General features: G+C 36.0%; 2 protein-coding genes across 2 annotated transcripts; both read right to left on the bottom strand.

Moving 5' to 3' along the window:
- Positions 1-989: 989 nt before the first annotated feature.
- On the bottom strand, positions 990-1487 carry LOC135150419 (uncharacterized mitochondrial protein AtMg00810-like). The gene is made up of 2 exons (XM_064086709.1): positions 1311-1487; positions 990-1205 (listed from the first exon to the last, which is right to left on the bottom strand). Exons 1-2 carry the CDS (start codon positions 1485-1487, stop codon positions 990-992), a joined length of 393 nt encoding a protein of 130 aa, XP_063942779.1.
- A 17899-nt stretch (positions 1488-19386) lies between these two features.
- On the bottom strand, positions 19387-23434 carry LOC108206191 (urease accessory protein G). Its single transcript, XM_017376412.2, has 7 exons — positions 23258-23434; positions 22970-23167; positions 22141-22201; positions 21130-21331; positions 20698-20819; positions 20468-20572; positions 19387-19742 (listed from the first exon to the last, which is right to left on the bottom strand). Exons 1-7 carry the CDS (start codon positions 23326-23328, stop codon positions 19659-19661), a joined length of 843 nt encoding a protein of 280 aa, XP_017231901.1. The 5' UTR covers positions 23329-23434; the 3' UTR covers positions 19387-19658.
- Between the last annotated feature and the right edge of the window lie 452 nt (positions 23435-23886).

The raw sequence follows: 23886 nt of genomic DNA, 5'->3' as shown, positions 1-23886 counted from the left end.
GTTTAAATTTGGTAAACAGTGGGTGTCTCACAAAAACATTCTGCAGGTGTATCACTCGACACTCAAAATATCTCTCAGTTTATGGGTAAGGGTGTCACTCACAAGTTCTGTAAGTGTTTCACTCCACACAAATCCTGAGCTTCAAAAGTGTGATGTACCTGCAAATAAGATCACCTTAGCCTCCTCATGGAAGGTCATTGGTGGTGCAATGGGAGTTCGTAATTCCCGGTCCTCGTAGACTCGTCGGATAAATCCAAGTCATAGTCCACAAGTTGCCTACTACTTTCAGAAAGTAGTAAATCCTTTAAAGGATCCAGAGTTTGATTCCGGGAGGGTAGACAAAAGGCCTTTCAATGGCATGAAACCTATGTTTCCCTCAGATACCTGTTAAGGCACTTGATCCTTAAAAGAATCCTCTACCAGAGTAGATTGCCTTTCACCTTCAAGGGTGAAAGATCCCTTAGGGGATCCGGAAATGTTCCTTCCGGGAGGGTAGACAAGGACGTTTTTAGATGGCAACGTGTCCAAGTTTCCCTCGGATGCCTGTGAAGGCACTTGGTCCAATAAAGAACCAGCAATTCCAATGTCTATCCATGATATGGACGACAAAGTTATTGCAACCGTCAATTACTTGAATATTTACAAACCACAGAAATATTCACGACATAATTAGTATTCACAAACATTATGCATATCAATAAAAAATAACTGTACAGGCATACAACAAAATAAAATTGAAATAAAAATAAAACCTATTTACAAGAGCTCATGTCATGTTTAACATTCCAAGTTCACAAACCAATCTTGAGAAAGTGGGTTCATCAAGTGGTTTAGTGAAGATGTCAGCAATCTGATCCGCTGATGGTACAAAGTGTAACACCATAGTTCTATTCATGACATGTTCTCTAATAAAATGATACCTTATGTCAATGTGCTTGGTTCTCGAATATTGTACAAGATTGTTGGAAATGGCTATCGCACTTGTATCATCACAAAATATAGGGAATTTTGTTTAATACAAGTCCATAGTCATTAAGCTGATTCCTAATCCATAAGATCTGAGCACAACAGCTACCTTCCGCAATATATTCTGCTTCCGCTGTCGAGGTAGATACTGAGTGTTGTTTCTTGCTGTACCAGGAAACCAACCGTCGTCCTAGAAACTGACAGCTTCCAGAAGTTGCTTTTCCTATCAATCCTGCATCCTGCAAAATCAGAATCTGTATAGCCTGTTAGGTCAAAACTAGTGTTCTTAAGGTACCAGATACCTAAATTTGGTATGCCCTTAAGATATCTAAAAATCTTTTAACAGTTATAAGATGTGACTCTTTAGCATCACTCGGGAACCTTGCACATAAACATGTTGCAAACATTATATCAGGTCTACTAGCAGTGAGATAGAGTAATGAGCCAATCATACCTCTATTGCTTGAAATATCAACTTTCTTACCAGATATGTCCTGTTCAAGCTTAGTGGGAGTGGCCATGGGTGTCTTTGCCGGTGAAGAATCTTCTAGATTGTATTTCTTCAGAAGATCTCTGACATATTTTTATTGGCAAATGAAGATCCCATCATCTTTATGACTTACTTGAAGACCAAGAAAGAATGACAGTTCACCCATCATACTCATCTCATAGTTACTCTGCATTAACTTAGCAAATCTCTTGCACGAGTTATCGTTAGTAGAACAAAATATAATATCATCAACATATACTTGAAAAAAATATCATATTATTATCATGCAATTTGTGAAAGAGAGTTTTGTCTATGACACCACTAATGAAATTGTTTCCAATTAAAAACTCAGAGAGTGTGTCATACCAGGTTCTTGGCGACTGCTTGAGGCCATAAACAGCTTTAAACAAGAAGTACGCAAAATCAACAAATTCTAGATTTTAAAAGCCAGGGGATGTTCTAGATATACTTCTTCTTCAAGCTTTCCATTCAGAAATGCACTTTTCACATCCATACGATAGAATTTAAAGTTGGAATGTGCAACAAATGCAAGAAAAAATTCTGATCGTCTCAAGACGTGCAACTGGAGCGTAGGTTTCATCATAATCAATTCCCTCTTCTTGGGAGTAACCTTTAGCAACCAGTCTGGCTTTGTTCCGTACAACAATGCCATCACCATCAAGCTTATTCTGGTAGACCCATCTAATTCCAATAACAGACTTTATCTTTGGTCTTGGAACCATGGCCCAGACTTCTTGTCTCTCGAAATGATTGAGCTCTTCTTGCATGGAAAGAACCCATTCCGGATCGGCTAGTGCATCTTCAATTTTCTTCGGTTTTTCCTGATATAGAAAACCCAAATATAGACATTCATTCTGAGTTGCACTCCTAGTCTAAACACCAACATCTGGATCACCAATGATTAGTTCAAAGGGATGATCTCTACTCCAGATCATCTCCCTTGGAAGATTTAATCTTGATGATTCGCCAAAACTATCATTGTGATGTTGTGTTTGACCGGTTGATCCACCATCTCCCCCTGAGTTGCTGCCAGGTTGACTAGATGATCCACCACTAGCATTAGTAGAGTCCACAGTGTTTCCATTATTTTCTCCACCAATACCTGGATCAATATCAGCATTGTTAGTCTCATTACTAGTTGCAGCATCAGGTTATTCATCGTCATCATCCGAGTCTGAGTCAGGATAATTATCAAACTTTAGTGACTCAGATGGATCTTCAAATTGGATACTTGGGAGTTTAGTGTCATCAAAAGTAACGTTGACACTTTCCTTGACTTGTAATTGATCAATGATAAACACCTTATATGCTTGATGAGAATAACCAACAAATAATTGCTTAAAGTGCTTTGGGTTCAAACTTGCCACGATGTTCATTGCCATCCTTAAGCACATCTCAAATACATGAAAGTACTTGACCGTTGGTTTCTTTCCGTTCATACGCTCATAAGGAGTTTTCATGTGTTCCTTGTTGATCAGAGTTCGATTTTGAGTATAACAAGAAGTATTCACAGCTTCAGCCCAAAAGTAGATGAGCAACCTTGATTTGCTTAGCATTGTCCTTGCAGTTTTAATCAAGGTACGATTCTTCCTTTCTACCACTCCATTCTGTTGCGGAGTCCCTGGCGCTGAATATTGTCTTGTTATCCCTTGTCGGAGCAAAATATGTTAAGAGTTTCATTCTTAAACTCTATTCTATTATCGGACCTTATTGCTCTGACACGAAGTTTATCATTCGAATCCAACTCGATCTCCTTGATAAGATCAATTACCAATTGTGGAGTTTCATCCTTAGAATGTAGGAATAAAACCCATGTGAACTTAGAGAAGTCATCAGCAATCACCAAGGCATATCTCTTTCTTGATAAAGACATCACATTGACTGGACCAAATAAATCCATTTGTAATAGTTGCAGTGGTTCAGTAATGTTACTGGTGTCTGTGCCTTTGTATGATGCTAACTTAGCCTTCCCTTTCTGACATGCCTCACAAAGACCTTGTTGAGTGAATTCCAAAGGAGGCAGTCCTCTCACCAAATCCCTCTTGACCAAAGAGCTTACAATTTTAAAATTAAGGTGAGACAGCTTCTTATGCCATAGCCAACTATCTTCAGGTGAAGCCTTTGAATAGAAACAATTATCTTCATCATTGGTTCTTAAATTGAGATCAGCTAAGTATAAGTTAGCTTTTCTTACTCTACAGAGAGCAAGACGGTCATCTTTAGTGTGAGATATCAAATACTTCTCCTTGACAAAGTTTACTTGGAATCCCTTATCACAGAAGATTGTGCTTGAGTCCTTCAACCAAAGAAGCTTTTTCAATGATAACATTTCCAGCATGTAAATTGCCATATCCCGTAGTACGACCTTTGCTGTTATCTCCAAAGGTGACAATCGGGCCAGCTCTCTCAATCACATTTGATAGCAGGGCTCTATCACCGGTCACATGTCTAGAAGATCCACTATCGAGGATCCATACAACCTTTTCAACCTTGTTTGGCTCCCTGCACATATCAAACGAATTAAACCTTCTTCGGAACCCAAACTTGGTTGGGCCCGGCATACTTAAAGAATTGACCTTTGTCAGCTTTGACAATAGATCCTGTTCGAATAACATCAGCATCCACCTTGACTGTACTTACTTTCCTACAAACAGCCTTGAACACTTTAGGTTTAGGCTTAGGAACATAAGTATCCTTCTTGATAGGAGAAGGACCGGCAGTCTTGGTTTTTGCAAACTTACTATTCATGTGCTTTCTAGGTGTTGTGTTTTCCTTGTTAGCATGCATACTTTTAAAATAAGCAGACATTACATTAAACGCACACAACATGCAATTATCAACACCACAAGGTTTATGGCACATATCAACTAAAGGAACAGTAGGCATGTTATTCAGAACAACAGGGGGTTTAATAGTTTCTACATTAACATTTTCAGAAGTTCTAATGTTATTAGTAGATGAGCATGTATTGTTACCATTCCTGCATTTAACAAACTTATTAGGCTTGTTGAAATTATTCTTTAAGCCATTGGCACCTATGCCAGCTTTGGGCGAACTGAATGTGCCCTCAACTTGCATTGGCTCTACAGATGCCAAAATCTCCCTCTCATTCTCAATATCCTCTAAATTCATTTCATATTGAATAATCACGGGCATATCAAGTAATGGTTCTGCGACAGGGGTTTTGAATAAAGGTTTGGGAGCATCCTTTAAAACATGTGGGATACCCCTGTCTTCAGCACTCTTAACAAAAGGAGTTATATTACTAGCCTTACCTACCGACTTGTTGTAATCGAAACCTATACCAACTTTCCTTTTAATCACTTGTTGGTCCACTAGGTTCTTAACAATATTAGTCGACTCCTTATAAGCAAGGCACCTAACCTTTTCTTCAGCTAACTGCTCATTCAACTTTTTCTCCCTATATTCTAACACTTCGACTTTATTAGTCTGAGTCAATAACTGACTAGTTAGTTGTTCAATTTTAGGGGTGAGCACTAGTTTTTCTTTTAACTTTAACTCATGAACCTCCAGCTTTAAAGCTTTGTGTTCTAGAGTTAAAGCTTTCAGCTTATTAAGAGCATCATCACGTTCAAGTCCTAATTGCATAAAAAGTTTAGGGCAAGTAGGATCTACCGGAAATCCGCCAGTGCGATGTGGAGGTGTAGAAGGTTTCATGAAAGCCATTAGAGCAACATTCCCCCGCTCTTCCTCCTCATCACTATCTGTGTCATCCCAGCTTTTTCCTTTTGCCACATAGGACTTCCCTTGGCTGCTTTGGCCTTGATGCTTCTTTAGCAGAGCCTCATACTTCTGCTTTAGCTCGTCATAAGATTCTTTCTTCTTTGCCAGCTGATTGGGCTTCTTGCACTCCGATGCAAAATGACCAGGCTCATCACAGTTGAAACATTTAAACTTGCTTCGATCAACCATCCCAGTCTTGTAAGCCCCTTTTGATGTTGTGGACGAAGATCCCCCTTTCTGAAATTTACTACCAGAAGATTTAAACTTGTAGGAGGGATTCTTCCTAAATCTCATGTTACCAAACTTCCTGGCAAACATAGCAAGAGATTCGTCCTCCAGCTGATCTAACTCTTCCATCGAGTAAAATTCATCATCTCCCGTACTTACTGAAGTATGTCCCATTTCCGGCACAACATACTCCTGGGAGCTTCTTGAAGGTACAACAACCTTCCTTTCTTTCACAAGAGGTGATTGTATTATGAGGGCAGTAGAATTGCTGACAGACGTAGACGTGTTCAGTGTCTTTCCCCATCCGTATCTCTGTTTAGTTTGAGCCTGTTCCAATTCATAGGTTTTCAGAACCCCATACAGCTGTTCCAATGAGATCTCTGTCAAATCTCTGCTTTCTCTGATGGCGGTTATCCGATGTTCTAGATGCTCAGGGAGCGTCAGCAAAAACTTTAGGTTCACCTCTTTGTTGTCGTAGTATTTCCCGTTCAGATTCAGATTGTTTATCAAATTGTTGAATCTGATGAATACTTCAGAAATTCCTTCTCCGGAATTAGAACCAAATTGCTCATATTGAGCCACAAGAATTTCCTTCTTGTTTTCCCGTACTTCCTCAGATCCTTCATTGATAATTTGCAGAGTGTCCCATATCTGCTTAGCACTTGTACAATTGACAACATTATTGTACATTACTGGATCCAAAGAATCAATCAGAATGAGCTGTAGAGTTACATCTAGATTTATCAGCTCATTATCCTCATCCGAGAACTCAGCAGGTGTTTTCAGATAGGTTCTGTGAGGAATAGTAACTCCATCTTCAGTATGTTCCAGGATAATATTCATTGGGGGCGAAAGACCCTTCGTCAAAATATTTATGTATTTTTTATTCGCCGCCCGGAGGAACAAAAGCATGTGTCTCGTCCAGAGACCAAAATTAGCCTTGTCAAAAGGTGGAATTTTAATGCTGCTAATTTTTGCGGTAGACATGGTAGAAGATTTAAGTGTTTGAGTGTTTGGGAAAATATTTGGATTTTGCAAGAAAAATATTTTTCAATCAAAAATAATTTTTGGAATAAAATTATTTCGAATTAAAAAATATTTGAAAGAAAAATAATTTTCGATCAGAAATAATTTTTGGAATAAAATTATTTCGAATTAAAAATTATTTGGAAAATGATTTGAAAGAAAAATAATTTTCGATCAGAAATAATTTTTGGAATAAAATTATTTCGAATTAAAAATTATTTGAAAAAAGATTTGAAAGAAAAATAATTTTCGATCAGAAATAATTTTTGGAATAAAATTATTTCGAATTAAAAATTATTTGGAAAAAGATTTGAAATAAAAATAATTTTCGATCAGAAATAATTTTTGGAATAAAATTATTTCGAATAAAAAATTATTTGGAATTTTTAGAAATTTTCAGAGTGAGTATAGGATCTGATAAGGTAGATTATATCAACCTGGCTCTGATACCAATTGTTAGGTCCCGATACGATTGTAGAAGGGGGGGTTGAATACAATCGTCACAAAAATTCGCGCGGAATAAATCTGATTTGGATAAAACAGGATAATCAGATTTTAATTAATTAAATAAACAAGGTTCAAGTAAAAAGTTATTTAAACTTGAAAGTCGTTATTAAATTAATATGGTTCAGTTTAAATGTCCACTAATGTTTGTAGAATAAATTCGACATGATGTATTCTAGATTAGTGGTTAAAACAACCGAGTGATCAAAGCACAGAAAACTGTGGATATAACAAGCAAGTTACGAACAACTTGAAAGCTTAACAATGCTTTGAAATCAAAGAGAATGAACACTTTCAAATGAAGAAACTAAGCCATATTTATAGGCAAAGCTTTGTACATGCAAGACAATCACTAGACAAGACAATTACAAGCTAGCAAAGACAATTACAAGAAGGGTAAGACAATCTAGGCTTGGGCAAGACAAAAAGGGGCAAGGGAAGACAATCTCAGATTGTCTACCAAGCTTTAACCAAGTCAGAAAGACAATCAAAGGGAAGGGAAGACAATTGCACTGCCAGTAAGACAATTGCAAGAATCGGCAAGACAATCCAGGATTGTCTTGCACACCATCCACTTGACTCGTCAAGACAAGACAAAGAGATTGTCTTGCTGTCTTACACATGCCTTCGGCAAGACAATTCCCAAGAATTGTCTTGCACACCATTGAAGCACTGAAATGAATCGGCAAGACAATTAGAAATTGTCTTGCTGATTCAACCAAGACCCTAGGCAGACAATGGAGAAATGTCATGGAAGCTAAATGACTCCACTCGGCAAGACAATCAAGTCACAAGGTAAGACAATCTGATTGTCTTACAAACATTTGAATTGTCTTGCGCTTCATTCAACATTCGGCAGTACGCTAGTTACGAAAGTTTATAAACTTTCGTCCTTCAGCCAGCCCTTAGAACTGCTTTTAATCCCGCACAGCTTATAATCTTTAATTAATAAATATTTAATTTAATCCAGAAATTATATAAATAAATATCTAATATTATTAGACATTTATAAATATAATTTTCTAATTAATTAAAATATTTATTAATATAAATAAATCTTTACGGTCTAAGCTGCGGTCTCTAGAGGGCCAGGAACCGGACTCCTTTTGCCTTGCAAATAATATTTTAATTCCATCCGGGGTTCCAGCTTTAAGATTATATCACTTTCCATAGCGTTGGTGATAATTCTTTTTCCTCATAGTCAGACAAGTCTAAGATTCGGTCTCCTGTGGGTCTGGAACCGGATCCCTTTTGCTTTGAAAAATATAAATCAATTCCAACCGGGTTTCCAGCATTAAGAATATATCACACTCCATTGCGTTGGTGATAATTCTTTTTCCCATAGCTAGACAGGTCTGAGCGGCGGTCTCCTTGTCCTTCCTTTTGGCCTTCTTTCTTTTGCTTTCTTGTTGTAAATTAATTCTAAATCAATTAACTTATTAATAAACTTAATTATCAAATTAATTCTAATTGAATTAATTTAACAACTAAATAAATTAATAGAGATTAATTATTTAACAAAGAATTAATTAAAAACTCTATATTCCAGAAAGCAAATGTCTTGAGCCTTCGTCTTGATCATCACACGGCTTGAACGACCACCTTCCTTTGATGTTAAATATTCAATATAAATAGCTGGCATACAAATGTACTGTCTGGTTCATCTTTGCCTAACTAAATTGAATATTCTCCATCAATTAAACATTTGAGCCGTGGTCGGGTCTTCGAATCTTTGTCTTCTAGTTCTTCTTCATTTCAGTACACATATGGAATCTCTGATAAAATAAATACTTGAATCTTCATACCTTCCGAACTCCTTGAACTGCTACACAGTTTATTTGACACTGAGGCTTGATCATATGGAATGAACTTCTTCCAGTGGCTTGTAGCTGATATCTTGGAATTCTTCTGACATTCTGATTCTTGTATCTACTAGACTTTCTTGAACTGATTCCAACTAAACTATCTACTATCTACTGACATAACTTATCAGAGACGATTCCAGGTTGAGTTACAAGTTGAGTGGTTATCAGACACTAGTTGAGTTATCACTGGTTGTACAAAATAGGATTAGACATATACCTTTGAATAAGGCCTTTCAAGTGTTTTATTCAATTAATGAATATAAATATTTAAATGATTCAATTATTTTTAGTTTAAGAGTAGTTAATGGATTTGAAGCAATTCAATGAGTATTAGTTTCCATTAATTAAATTTAAACTAAAATAAGCAGCATAGTATATTTAAATTAAGTTTACTAAAGTCAATTTAGTTTAATTTAATTTAAATAATAACTGTGATTTTCCTCTTGTAGCATGGTTAAATTTAACTTGAATTGACTATTGTTAATATAGTTTAATTCGATTTAAATTACTAACTGTGGATTTGGTTTCTGTTTTAATCGAATGTTTGGTGCAACTTAGTTTATCAAAAACTCCATGTCTATTTTTTGATTAATTTGATTAAATTTGCTCCTTGCGCCTAGGTTTCTCAACTGGCGCCAAGGATCAATTTTTTAATTAAATTAATACTCTCAAATGATTTCTAACTTGCGCCACACAATCGTTGATCAAAACTATCTCAAAAAAACCTTACCTTGCGCTTCTCCTTGCGCCAGATAATTTTCTTTTTATTTTATTTTATTTTAAACTTCTTTTGTTTTGTGTTCCTTGCGCCGTGTATATATATGTATTATTTTATTATTTCTTTTCTCGCGCCTCTTTCCTTGCGCTTCTTCCTTGCGCCAGGAACCTGTATTTTTTTTCAATTACTTATTTTATTTCTTTTTCTTTTGTTCCTTGCGCCAGGAACCATTTCGTTTTATTTATTTTCTTTTATTTTCTCCTTGCGCCAATCCCTCCTTGCGCCAGGAAACCGTTCATTTTATTTTCTTTTATTTTTTTCTTTTCTTCTTTCTCCTTGCGCCTCTCACGCATGCATACATATGCACTGTTCTTCTCAAAAAACCATACTTCGCCATTTTTTTTTAAACTCTCACGAACTGCTGCTCACTTTTCTTCTCAAAATCATATTGAAACCTTGTCCATTTTTAAAACCGATTGTAGTTTTGGACTCCCCTCACAAAGCCCGTTCTTTTCATATAAAAATCTTTACGGTCCGTTATCGTTTTTCGTTGGGGTTTTTCAAGACTTTACAACTTCCGGGCTTGGTTTCTACGTGATTTTGGTGTTAAAAATTTGCGATTCCGATACCATTAGTCTTAGAATTTCGAAAGGAACAACATACTTTAGTTTCATCAAATTTCGAAATTATAAGAATTAGGGTTTTTCGGCTCGTTTTTAAATTATTATTTTCGTACCATTGTGATACATTTGTCTCGTTCTTTAAACAAACAAAATTTTCCTTTATTTTTAATTTATTTAAATTAAAAATGGCTGCAAATTTTGTAATTCCAAAGACAAATTACACAATTGTTGCAAATAATGATTTAATCAAACCGCAAAATTTTAAGAGATGAGTTCGTTTCTTGAGTGAAGCTTCACTTGCACGTACAGCCATGACTCAACATACACTGCTGACTAATGATTTGCTTCGAGATTTTATGAACACAGCACGTGTTAGCGATGTTGATCAAGTTTTAGGTGTAAGTTGCGTGATTCAAGATCGGGGCATCACTATAACCGAGACATTGCTGAATGAAGTACTGGGACTTCCAACTGCCAATTTTGTCCCAGTACCTACTGAAGAGGAACGAACAACATTTTTCAATCAGATCAACTGTTCACTTGATGATCAAGGGAGGTTACCCAAAAAGATATATGTCACTCATCTCCCAAAGGAATGGAACTTCTTCTTCTCCTGTGTATCATATGTCTTTGCTCCGAAGGTTGGCGGATTTCATGGTCTCACAACTTTCAATCAGAATTTTGGCATTGCCATTGCTGAAAACCGGCCAATCAACTTTGGGCATCTGATCATGGAAGAGTTCCAAAGGACACTGACAGGACCTCGTACTTCAATGTTGTATCCACGATTCTTCCAGCTGGTCCTCAATCATGAACTGTCCACAACGGAGAAAGCTGCATATGCTCGTTGTGTAACTTCTAATCATTCTTATCTTTCTCTCAAACAGCTGATGATTCTCCATAACAAAGCCAATTATCCAAATAATAATCCTGTGGTACTAACCCAAGTACTAAGAAATTTCTTTGAGAATATGAATGTACAGGTACAGGTACCACAAGGACAGGCTGCTCCCGAAGTCCAGGATGATGTGATTAATGAAGAAGCTGCTGAAGTTGATCCTGCTGCAGAGCCAGTGACTGAAGCCACTCAGGGACATGCTCCTATGGATGTTGATGCTGATCCAGTAGTCCCTCCACGTGAGTCTGATGTAGTCTCTGAAAGGACTGTAAACTATGATGATCTATTCACAGACAACTACACTCCGGAGCAACCAACAGGTTCTTCTGAACTTATTCTTGATAATTTATCTTTTCATCCTGATGACTTATGGATGAATTTGCTAGACACAGATGATCCTCTTCTTCTACATGCCAATGCGTTTGCAATCCCACAAACTCATAACCAAGGCATTCCTTCACACACCTCTGAAGCATAAACCTCACACCCCTCTAGCCATACAGCTACAAATTCTGAGAGAGAGGGAGAAGATCTTCTAAGTGCACCACTAAAAAGTGTTGTTTCTGACACTACCACCTTATCTCTTAGCACTTCAGGAGATCTAGAACATGAGGCAACTGTAACACCGCCAATTTCATCACCACTACCAACTCATATCACTACTTCGCACAGTAAGGTGCACACACTTGATGAATTGACGGTTGCAAACACCTTGTCGACCATGTCTCGGTCAGACACTGCTGTTTTTGATTCTTTCGAGGATCAAGTGCCTTCACAGGCAAATGAGGGAAACTTGGATGTTCTGCCAACTTCTACATCCTTGTCTACCCTCCTGGGAGGAACATTCCCAGATCCCCCACGGGACCCTTCACCCCTGGAAGGTGAACGGCAATCTGCAGTTGTGCCCTTCATATCAAGAAGTGAGCCAATTGTAGAGGACTTGACTACAAGTCATTCGCTGTCAACAGCAGTTGTGGGAAACCAGGGTGCTTCGCCAACTCAAGGATCACATCCTTCGAGCCCTGTGTCTACCCACCTTGGAATTCCAATCCAAGATCCATCTAAGGACTCACTGCCTTCGGGTAGTCGACAACTTGCTTCTAATGACTCAGATTCGTCTGACAAGGAAACCGAGGACGAGGCCTTACGAATCCTCATTGCACCTCCACTGACCTCTTTAAAAGGGGCTAGGGAGATTTCTTCTACAGGTACACCTTTATTACTTGGAGCTGGAGCTAGTGTGAGTGTGAGTGATACACCAACAGAACATGTTAAACAGCACACCCCAGCCCAACCGAGTGATCAAAACTTGAGTGAATCGAGAGAATCACCTACAGAACGAATAAGTGAGGACCCTTCAAAAGCCATATCTTCACCTCCACCAACTGTATCACTTGCTCGATTTGAAGCCCTGGAATTTGAAGTTAGTCACTTAAAGGCTGAGAATCTTGTGCTAAGGGAAGAGTTACTGGAAGTCAAGACATTTTCTAGCCAGCTTGAACAGAGATTAGCAACTTTGGAAGCTCAATCTATCGCTTCTCAAATATCTCAGGAGGATAAATCAACTGAGGGGGAAAGAGTGGTAGAAAAAGCAGTAAAAGGCAAAGCCAAAGCTGTGCTGGAAGGCTTAACTGAAGAAGTGTTTGAATCTGCACTCGACGGAGCTCCACTTAATGATGAACCATATATTCCTGAACACGTTGAGACAGAGTTCATTCCTGGAAATGTGATGAATGAAGAAGATCTGGAAGAAGGAGAAATCCCGCAAGTAGATGAAGTCTTTGTGGACGAGCTTGCATATCATGATGACATGTTTCTAGAAGAAGAGATTTCAATTACTAATCCTCAGGATATTCCTGTTGTCCGACAGAAAAGGCTTGAGAGAAACAAAGTAAGGGAAAGGCTTGAAAATCAAAGACGGATACGAAGGGAGAAACTGGAAGCAACAAGGTTGAAACAAGGAGTTGAATGGGATATTGCAAGATCAGTGTTTGAATTTCCTGAAGTGGTAAAGGGTAATCATGATAAAGAAGTTCATGAAATCTTCGACGTCTTCAAAAGCAACTATGAGAATCTTCATGAGTTTCACGAAGCGTTGGACAAGGCAATCACATCAGTATCTATCATGGTTATTCCTGCACATGGATGGTTCGTGCATATAACATTTATTCTGAATGGTGAAAGTAGAAGATTCAAACATGTGACTTGTGAGTTGCTGAGGAACTTATCTCTGATAGAACTGTTCGTAGTGAAAAACAAGATTATTGCCACTGGCGAGAAATGCAACGAAGTCTTCAGAGATAAGGTAGTGGAATGGCTTACTAACATCAGTGTAGAGATTCATGATAATCCTCCAGTGATCAAGTACTTCAAGGATAAGATGATCCAAAGCATTGGTCTGAAAGATGAAGCATTATCAGGATATCATCCAAGAATACTGAGTTATCTGGAAGGAGAAATCAGAAGAAAGTGTTCTAATACCAAAAAGGGAAGACTTACTGCAGAACTTCTATATGCTTATCGTCTGAACTATGCAGCTCTGAAGAACAAAAGTCTTGAATTCATTGAACGTGAACAACCATATCCACTGCCTCCTCTTGATCCTGAAACCCCTGAGTTTGTGAAACCAGCTTCTGTGTCATACAATCCAACTTCCATCACTTTCAGAAAGAGCAAGGAATCTGAGCCAGAAAAGCTAACTCTTGAAGAAATTGGTGATTGCACCTCTAAGTGTATCTCTCGTGCAATTCGACAAGTCAAGTACTCAGTGATCAAAGAGGACAAAGCTGTACTCATCCCTCTACTTGAAATATTGAGAGTAAAGAAATGTACTGAGACTGCTCAAGACACCGAAAGAGTTCGTGCTCATCCTTCAAGACTAATGATGAAAGTGGAAGGAATGAATTTGAATATTCCATTCAAAAGGCTTAAGAAAATGAGGCACCTAACCTCTCTGGAGAAAATGCAAAGAAGATTTGAAACGACTCCTCCAGTAAATGCTTTAGAGGTTGGAGCTTATAACATCATCACATCCAGGATCAAAGAAATTGAGGCTAAGTTAGATCAATTGAAAGCTGAGAAAGCAGCGAAGAAGAAAGCAGAAGAAGCCCTACTGAATGCAACAGCCAAGAAAGCAAGAAGAGATTAGCTCAGTCTAGAGGAGCAATTGGCCACTTGTATTTATTTTTGATTTCTGGAACTTGTAATATATAATCCAGATTGTACTTAGTATTATTTCCTGTTTAAGTATAAGTGCTTTTTCTGTATCAGTTGAGTTATCCTCCTAAAGGATTTGCTTGTCGAACTCTAACAAACAAATAGGGGGAGATTGTAAAGCATAATGTAATATGTAATGTAATGTCGATAACTCAACAGTAGATTAAGAACAGGAAACAATAACTAAGTATCGTACAGGAATCTACAGAGTTGAAGATACGACTCAAGAAGTTGAAGGCAATCAAGATATCTGAGACGTACAGCAAATCACTGATAGAAGTTCATTAAAATGTTCAAGCTTCAGTGAAGAATAAAGTCTAAGTGGTTTCTGATGTCAAGATTGTCCAAAGATCAAGATTCTCAGTTCTGAAAGATTCAAGTACATCCTCTCTGATTATTCGTAATCAGAATCACTGAAGCAATACTCAAGTCTAGTGAGACTGATTAAGTATGTTGTCAAGAAAAGAAGACGGAGAATTAATTCTGTATTAGTCGTTCGTGAACCAGACCAATGCACAGGACGTCAGTACGTGTGAATTGGATTCGAAGGATTCAGTCAAAGATAACTTAATCAAGTCAAGGCAAAGCATCCTCCAAATTGACTAGTAAATACTTATATATATATATATGTGAAACATATATATATATGTATAAGTGTGCTAGCCTGTTCTGTTTTGGAACAAGGAAGAAATGGAGCAAGGAAGAAATTTAAATATAATTCCTCCTTGCGCCAAGAATGGAACAAGGAAGAAATTATTATTTAATTCCCTCCTTGCGCCAACTCTTAACCAGCCAATTCTTCCTTGTGCCAATTGGAACAAGGAAGGATTTGTCCTCCTTGCGCCAATTGGAACAAGGAAGGAATTATCTTCCTTGCGCCAATTGGAACAAGGAAGACATTGATTTGGTTGCGCCAGAATTAAACAATTCTTTTGAATTGTTACAACTGGAACGAGGAAGGAATTCACACATAATTTCTTCCTTGCGCCGTTTAATTTATTTAAACAATTCTTCTGAATTGTTTTGGCGCAAGTTAAAGGAGGAGCAAGCTAGATTGGAGCAAGGAAGCCAATACAAGGAACGAGGAAGCTTTGTTCTGATTGGTTGAAAGCTTCCTTGCGCCAAGAGCAAGCACAAGCTGAGTTTGTCCCCCAAAGTCTATAAATAGAGCTTTGTGTTTTCATTTGAAAACAACTACACACTTTGTAAAGTGCACACACTATACACATTCTCGAGAGCAAAGTTAGAATATCATTTTAGTCGAGAGTTTGTATTGGAGTGCTTGTAGTCTCTGCAGCCGACATTCGTGTTGGAGTTTGTAGCATCCGAGGATTATTTTTAATATAAGAATATTCCCCGACTTGCTGGAGTTGTTTATTTACGATTGATTTAACTGGACTTAAATAGTAATATTCCGCAATTGAATTAATCGAAGAATTTGGTACAGACGTATTCAAACCCCCCCCCCTTCTACGTCTGATTAGACCTAACAATAATTTTATTGGCTGGTTGAGTTTTATCAGCCGGTTAGTATTATTTTACGGGTCTCCTTAATATATAAAGTGCTCTAATAATTATATTATCAATTAAGCCAAAACATTAAAAAAATTCAGTCTGTATGACCAGTTTGTATTTCAATTAAATTTATAATATAGGTGATAAAATTATAAATGTTATAAATCAATCTTGCATCGCACGAGTTATAAGCTAGTAATTATTAATATATAACCGATGATATGTTTCAACCACATACATTAATGTTATTTTCAATTATTCCATGTTATCACTTTAAAAGTAATATATCTATACTATCTATTTGTACTATACTATATACTATTATTATTATTATTATTATTATTATTATTATTATGTTATTAAAACTGAAATATTAATAATTTTATTGGTCTGTCGAGTTTCATCAGCCAGTCAGTATTATTGTACGGGTGTCCTTAATATATAACATGTTCTAATAAACCTTTTTAATATCAATTAAGCTAAAACATTAGAAAATTCTGTCAGTATGATCGGTTTGTATTTCAATTAAATTTATAATTAAATTAAATTATAAATGTTATAAATCACTCGTGCATGGCATGTTATAAGTTGGTAACTCTTATTTGACTTTTCAATAATTAATGTGTTAAGCAGTAAACCACTATCGAAATTAAAGGGGTTGAATATAGTGGATACAATCAAATTAGAATTTGAACAAAATATAAGATTAAAATCAGCTTTTATTCAACTTATAAAAACTATTCACAGTAGAATAAATCAACTCTCCGTTAGGGGTGAGCAAAACCAAATCAGAACCAAAAAACCGAACCGAACCGTGCAAGTTCGGTTCGGTCCGGTCCAAGTTTTTTGAAAATTCGGTCTATTAGGTCCGGACCGAATTGACCGAAATAAAATTCGGTTCGGTCTGGTTCTTCACAAAATATTTCGGTCCGGACCGAATAGACCGAATATTCCAAACAATAAATAATTAAATTTATTTATATTATATATATCTTATAGGCTATAATTTTGATATCAAATTTATAAATTTAATTAGGGAAAGTGATAATGATTAATTGATATTATTTTTTTATATAATTCATGAATTTTAACATTATTCATAATATTATATTATATTTTTATAAAAACATTTCGGTTATTTCGGTCCGGACCGCCGAACCGAAGTATTTCGGTTCGGTCCAATTCGGTCCATAATAAATTTCGGTCCGGAAAAAAAATTAAACTTCGGTTTTCGGTCCGATTTTGGACCGAACCGACTGAATGCTCACCCCTACTCTCTATGATTTGTATTTTAGTACTAAGAGCTGTTAGGTTACAAGATGAATATTTTTTTTTCTACGATAACACATCTAGTATAAATGTTTATATACTACACATTACAAGATAATCATTAATTGATATGATATAAATCAGCTTCCAAATATATATCAATCAGAGATTATAATATCAATCTTCACTGATAGTCTTTAGTTGTAAGATCTTTTTGATGCATATCTTCTTGTTGTCGTCCAGATCCACTCTTGGAAATCAGTCGTTCCAAACACTGATATCTAGTCTTTAAGACCATCAGCAACGCAAAGCCCGGATCCAAGTTTTGTAGGACCCATTTTCTGAGCCACGCAAGCAAAATGTAGTTTGGTTTTGGAGTTGTCTGTGTTGCTCCACCGCATTAGAGCCCGAGTCCGCATAAATGAATGATTTCATTCATTCACTTCATATATTATATTTGATAAACACAAGCCGTAAACCTTTTTTTTATTTATTATAATAACATAACTTAAATGATATTTAAGAAACAAAATATATTATTAAACACACTCATAATTAAATGAAAATACATAACTTGAAAATATAGACGTTATATTTGCGGGGTCTGTATGAAGTTCAGTTAAAAAGAAAAGTGAAAGTAATTGCATGAATACAACTTTGATTCAAGAGACAAGCCCATGTGCTACAAAACAAAAAAAAAAATAGAAAAGCTGCCCAAGTTGGCTGGCCACCAACTCGGGCCCCGGCCAAGTCCAGTTTTTCCTCCAATGCAATAAACGAAACATGGATCCAGGGACAGGTCGCCAGCGCAGCACTCAGACCTGCGTTGGAGACGGTCTAACAAACTCTGATATCTTTAGTTTTTAGCAAACTCTGACGTCGAGATTACACTCCAATATTATTATCCGAAAATAATCAAAGAAGTCAAATTTGATATCAACAAATATTGACATAATGTGACAATGCTTTTCAATATTTATTCTGATTTTCAAATTTCCACTATAAAAACTGGTTGTAGGGTTTTTTTTTTCCAGCAGATTTGAATAATACTAATATTTCCCAGTACTGTTAATCCAATATTTAATTTCCTCTATTGTGCGCAAATCTTACAACAATAAAAAAGTAGATATTTATATTGTTTATTTTTAGTGTGGCTCATGTCTATGTATAGTAGTATATGTTGTAACATGACCTCCATTGCTGACAATCATGTGCGTTCAGACGTTCCCGTCGTGTCTGCAGGTGACATACATGATTCTCATGATCCATTATTTAGGTTGATGTTAGGTGGTATTTGTGATAGATCAGCATATTCGAGAACCTGAAATTCATTTGAATTATGGAAACTAACAAATCTTGTATTTGGCAAATACATAAGAATATGATGGGGTATATTTAATTGAGATTTTAAAAAAAAGGGTTCATTCATGAAATTCGAGAGTTTTTAGTTCGGATTTTAAAAAATGTAACAGAATCTTGAGGTATTTAATTGAAATTTCAAATAATACTACAAAATGTGATGGTATTCAATCAGAATTTCAAGTTATGCTTTAAAATTTGATTGTATTTGATTGAGATTGTTTAAAATCCATTAATATCTGATAGTATTCAAATACTGATTGATCTTTTGGACTTCATAAAATGATGGATTTTGTGAGATTATTCGGTGTGTTTTTAGTTTTTTGAAATCCCATCAAAATCTATGAATTGGAACATTGTGTTTAAATCGTAAAAACTCTCATCAACTCCGAGACATTTTATCAAGAATCCACACAAAATCAAAATTAAATTAAAATCCGTTAAAATTTATAGATTAAAAAGAATTTATCAAAATTTCAGTTGAATACATCCACTCAATTTGGAATTGATTAATTTTATGTTAACAAAATTCTTTTCTTGACTTTTATCCTCCCTCAACCTATAGGATCGTACTCCTTTTCTAGAGAATTTTTCAAATTCAAATAAATTAGTTCTCAAAACTTTTATCGTGAAATTTTTTAAATAATTTTTCTTTCTGAGATAACTTTAATTTTTAATTAGAGAAAATATTTCCAGACGTTTTTTAGAAATTTTCACAAGAATTTTCTCGGTAAACTTATGTCGATAAATTTTCTTGTCAAGAAATTTTTCTTGAAATATTTTTTGCCGCAATATCTTTCTTGGTTTTTCTCAGAGAACTATTTTTTGTTGAATATTGTTTTGACAAGAAATTTTTTGGATTTTCTGCATGAGAAAATTTCTCTGAGAAGTTTTTTCGGAGATATTCTCGAGAAATTTTTTCCAAGAAGTTTCTCCCCAAAAAATTTTAGACAAGAACCAAATTCATTAAATAGAAGAATCACGTCGTAAAGTCTCCAACAGAAATTCTGGAGGAGAATGAAGAACATTGGAGATATCACTCCTACAAAAAGTTTCATGGTTGTTTTGTTGGCTACAACTTTTTGTTGAATGTCTTTGGACAATGTAGCTGGTGGTGGACAAAGCCAGTACTGAGACTTGAATGGTATCAGTGTTTCGACTTCTGAAGCATTTTAGTGTACATTCTACAAGTAAATCTTCACTCGCGTAAAGGGATCTAGTGACGCTTCTTCCCGGTTGCAGCTTCCCAAGACTGTATAATGTGGTTCACTATTTCTTCTACACCAAGTCCATGCTTGACCTACATGCACATAATTTACATACATCAATCACAACTCGCAAGAAAGAAACTAGGATGATTCTAATACTCATCCCTTTGTAGATGGATGCTAGTAGGGGAAAAGAAGACAGTTTGCACCACATTTTAAGGACATCATGTCTCAACGAACATGTTACCTTAAGTTAAACTACAACATTACCAGTGATTTAACCATGTGTGTCAGGAATTAAGTTTCCTCAGACTTGTACTTCAAACGACAGAGAGAAAAGAGAGAGATAGGTAGACAAAGAGTAGCTATCATTGGCAAGTACAGAGATGCTACTAGACTAGTAGACTGTCATATTGCATAGGCATCTAATATCAATATATTATATATGTATGATCAACAGGCAAATGATATTTAGCGAACTTCTGCAACAGACAGGACTGTATGAATAAACTACACTTGGTCCTTGATGATCATACAAGGCCCGCCAACATGAAGGTCAAGGGCTCGTGATTTGAGAGGATAAATATATAAAGGAATAAAGGAGGGAAAATCATATTAGTGCGGCATCCCTCTTTTTCATAATCCGCACCAAATGAACAAAATACAGCTTTCTAGTTATTTGACTTGAAAAACCATGAAAAATATTACTATTATATTTAGGTAACTTTGTGTAAATATAAACTAGAAAAAACATTAGATAGTGTCAAATTCATATGATATCTTGCAAGAAAATGGAACTTGGTCATACTAAACAAACCTGAGCAAACACAAATGGTCCACCATCCCGCATACGTAGTGCATCACGCTCCATAACTCCTAAATCAGCTCCAACAGCTGCTGCAAGGTCCGTCTTGTTGATTACCTAAAGGTGCACAAATTAAGTTTTTAACCATTTTAACAATTATGTGCTTTTGGACATAATTTTAATGGATGTCACTTGTCAGTGATTGGCAAAAGTCAGATAGCTGTGTGAAAATGAGTACATACAAGGAGGTCAGCCTGTGTAATCCCAGGGCCTCCCTTTCGTGGAATTTTGTCACCGCCGGATACATCTATTATATAGATTATATAATCAGCCAGTTCCCTGCTAAAGTTGGCAGCCAAATTGTCTGCACCCAGACAAATAAAACATGACATATCAGCTTCTTTAGAATGAGCAATTAAGACACACAGCCTTTATAAGCTTATATAAATTTACTAGCAGCTACTTGCACAACATATTGCTAAAAGCTTCTCTGTTGTATTTTGCATAGCAGCAATCTCCTAGTTATAGCTTTACTTGGTTGACAAAAGAATTTATATTAAGCTTAATACTCTTGTTTTCTGATTCATATGGCTAGTTTATACTATCAACATGAACATTTATTTCAACAGTAAATTGTTATGTAACTCAGGCAAAAGAATATAAAAGCAACATACCTCCCCCAGATTCACACAGAAGCATATCAGCTTTGTACAAATTAGAGAGCTCCTCAAGTGGACCAAGATTAATGCTGATGTCTTCCCGAATAGCAGCATGAGGACATCCTCCTGTCTCAACAGCGCGTATCCTTTCCTCGGGAAGTGCTCCGTTCTTCACCAAGAACTCACCATCCTCTTTTGTAAATATATCATTTGTCACCTACAGACACCATTTTATCTACAGATTATTAGTCTGAAGATTCAAATATTTCTTCTTTAGTAACAGACAGCCAAATTTATATTTCTAAACAGTTTTAAGTTTTAAATATTGCATATGTTTCTGTCCGACAGTGAATTCTTACTGGGTAACATCTAACATTTCAATAAGTAGGACAATATATAGGAAGTACACTTTATAAAGAACTGTCAATTTGCTGCGAGAGAAATTAATAGTATCCAAATTTATGTTCTAAATGATGAAATCAATCTCATCATCTTCTGTAAAATATATTTTTCATAGCAATCCAACACAAAATGCACCAGAAAACCTTTTAATAAATATCTACATGACAAGAAACACATTCCAGTCTTACTAAAGTTTTAATTAATATAGTCACAGAGACCATCTATATGCCAATTTAAAGAATCATAAACTTTTAGTTCAAGGATCACTTGAAAAGTTGACTGTTGAAAGTTCAGTAGAAACAGTATCTGATATTAAACCAATAAAGCAACCATATTCCTGTGAAAAGAGATCTATTAGAGAATCACAATTATCCGTATCATTACAATGCCAGACATAACTACTATATGCTGTTGAAGCAGTGCTTTTAATGTATGTTTAAATGTGTTTGTCTGGCCAATTACTTTAGCTCTGAACATATCATAAAAGATAGGCTAGATGAGTATAGAACTTTGTGGTATAGGACTCAGAGGTAATTATATATAAAATTGCAAATGGAGAAATGTAGTAGGGAGCAAGAAGTATTATTGATTTTGCTTCAAATGTGGATTAACAAACACACATACCGCGGCAAGACTATACGTATCCCTTAAAGTCTTGCACAGTGCCAGCATTAAAGCTGTTTTCCTGCAACATGATTGGGAATTTTAATTTAAAATGTTTAAACGATATAGTTTCATATACACTATCACTGTCAGCAAGGGGAAAAAACTACTCATTAAAACCTTACCATGAGAACAGTTACTTCTTTGCTGGTCTTATATGTAATAGGCATCATTTTGAGCTATAGTGAATGCAAGCAAAACTGATGAAGCAATATTAGAATTCTATTTACTAGGTTATTGTGTTGAGAAAGGGGAATTGGACTTGTGTCATTACGACTGCATCCTCATTGTATGACTTCTCCCTTTTTTTTCTTCCAAATGTTAAAAATATATCACCAAAACAAGAGTATATAGTATTGAATATAAAACAGAGTAACACAATCAATGTTGCCAAAGAATACCAATTAAAAATCTTACTCCAGCTTAATAACAACCCAAATACCATTACAACTGTTAAAAATATATAACCCAATCAAGCCATCTACTAGGGTCTTGGTAAATTAAGCTTGCGTAAGAGCACAGGTCCTGAGTTTAATCCCAACTCCCATATTCCCCAATATTCTGCAAAAGATAAATTCTGGACGCCAAGGAAAATCGCTCAAAACACGGGCTCCTGGTCATCTGATTCCCACTTCTCTTCCGAAAAAAAAAATGGAAAGAGAGTGGCAGATATATATTATCCAATTACACATGAACAAACTCATTCCAATGTAATTGCTATAAATTACAATGGGAACATATGAAGGTCAAAACTTTAATATAGGCAAAAATTAAGTGCAGATAGAGTTACCCAGTTCCAACAGGCCCACCAATACCAATAGTAAAGGCTCTTTCATTGAAATCTCTATTAACAAGTAAAGGTGCCCTTCTTGTAAAATAGCCAGGTGAGTAAATGGGCTCATGTGAATGTGGTGCAAGACCATCATGGCTATGATAAACCTTCCCATCTTTGCCTACCCATGATGTGCTTGAGTTGCCCTCAGATTTGCTGGAAAAAAATAAAAAAATAAAAAAATTTAGAGTTTTATTTATAAAAAGTGAGATTAAATTGATATAAGTTAAAGAAAGAGAAGATTACTCATGGGTGTGGTGATGATGGGCGTGGCTGTGATGGTCATGTTCATGCATATGGTGATCTTCTGAAGCCATTTGACTTTGGTTTCTGTGCTTTTGTCACTGTACTGTGTACTACTGGATTTGTAAAAGTAAGAGGCTGGGACTGAAGTAGAAGTGCACAAATAGCCTTGGCAGGCCAGGCTTGATCCGGGTACAAAAATGTCCGTGCTTTTTACTAAATATCCTGACTAGATTTTATTGTCAGTCGGGCCGGACCAGGCCAGGCCAGACCCTGTCAGCAAATTATAAGGTTTGTTAAGCACTTGTAGGTCAGGCCAGGCCGGATTTTATCTAGGCATGATCAATTTGATCAAACATGAATGATTTTTCATATTTTTACTCAACATTCTATTGGCACTAAAAAATAAAATTTAGAATATCTTGAAATAAATAATCCATTACAACTAATTTAAATTAGAACTTCCAAATTACAATTCAAAATGTAGATGCATTTAAGAAATTTAAAAACTAATCATAATACAGAAGCTTCAGAGTTTAGTCTGCCTTCAGCCCCCTTTTTCACCAAAAGCTAACAAGCATCATTGCTGAAATCAACCAAGGATATAGCCTGGTACTCCTAGTCTCCTACCT

This window comes from Daucus carota, chromosome 2 (genome assembly GCF_001625215.2).
Source record: "Daucus carota subsp. sativus chromosome 2, DH1 v3.0, whole genome shotgun sequence".
Classification (NCBI taxonomy): Eukaryota; Viridiplantae; Streptophyta; class Magnoliopsida; order Apiales; family Apiaceae; genus Daucus; species Daucus carota.
This window is presented reverse-complemented; position numbering and strand designations above follow the sequence as displayed.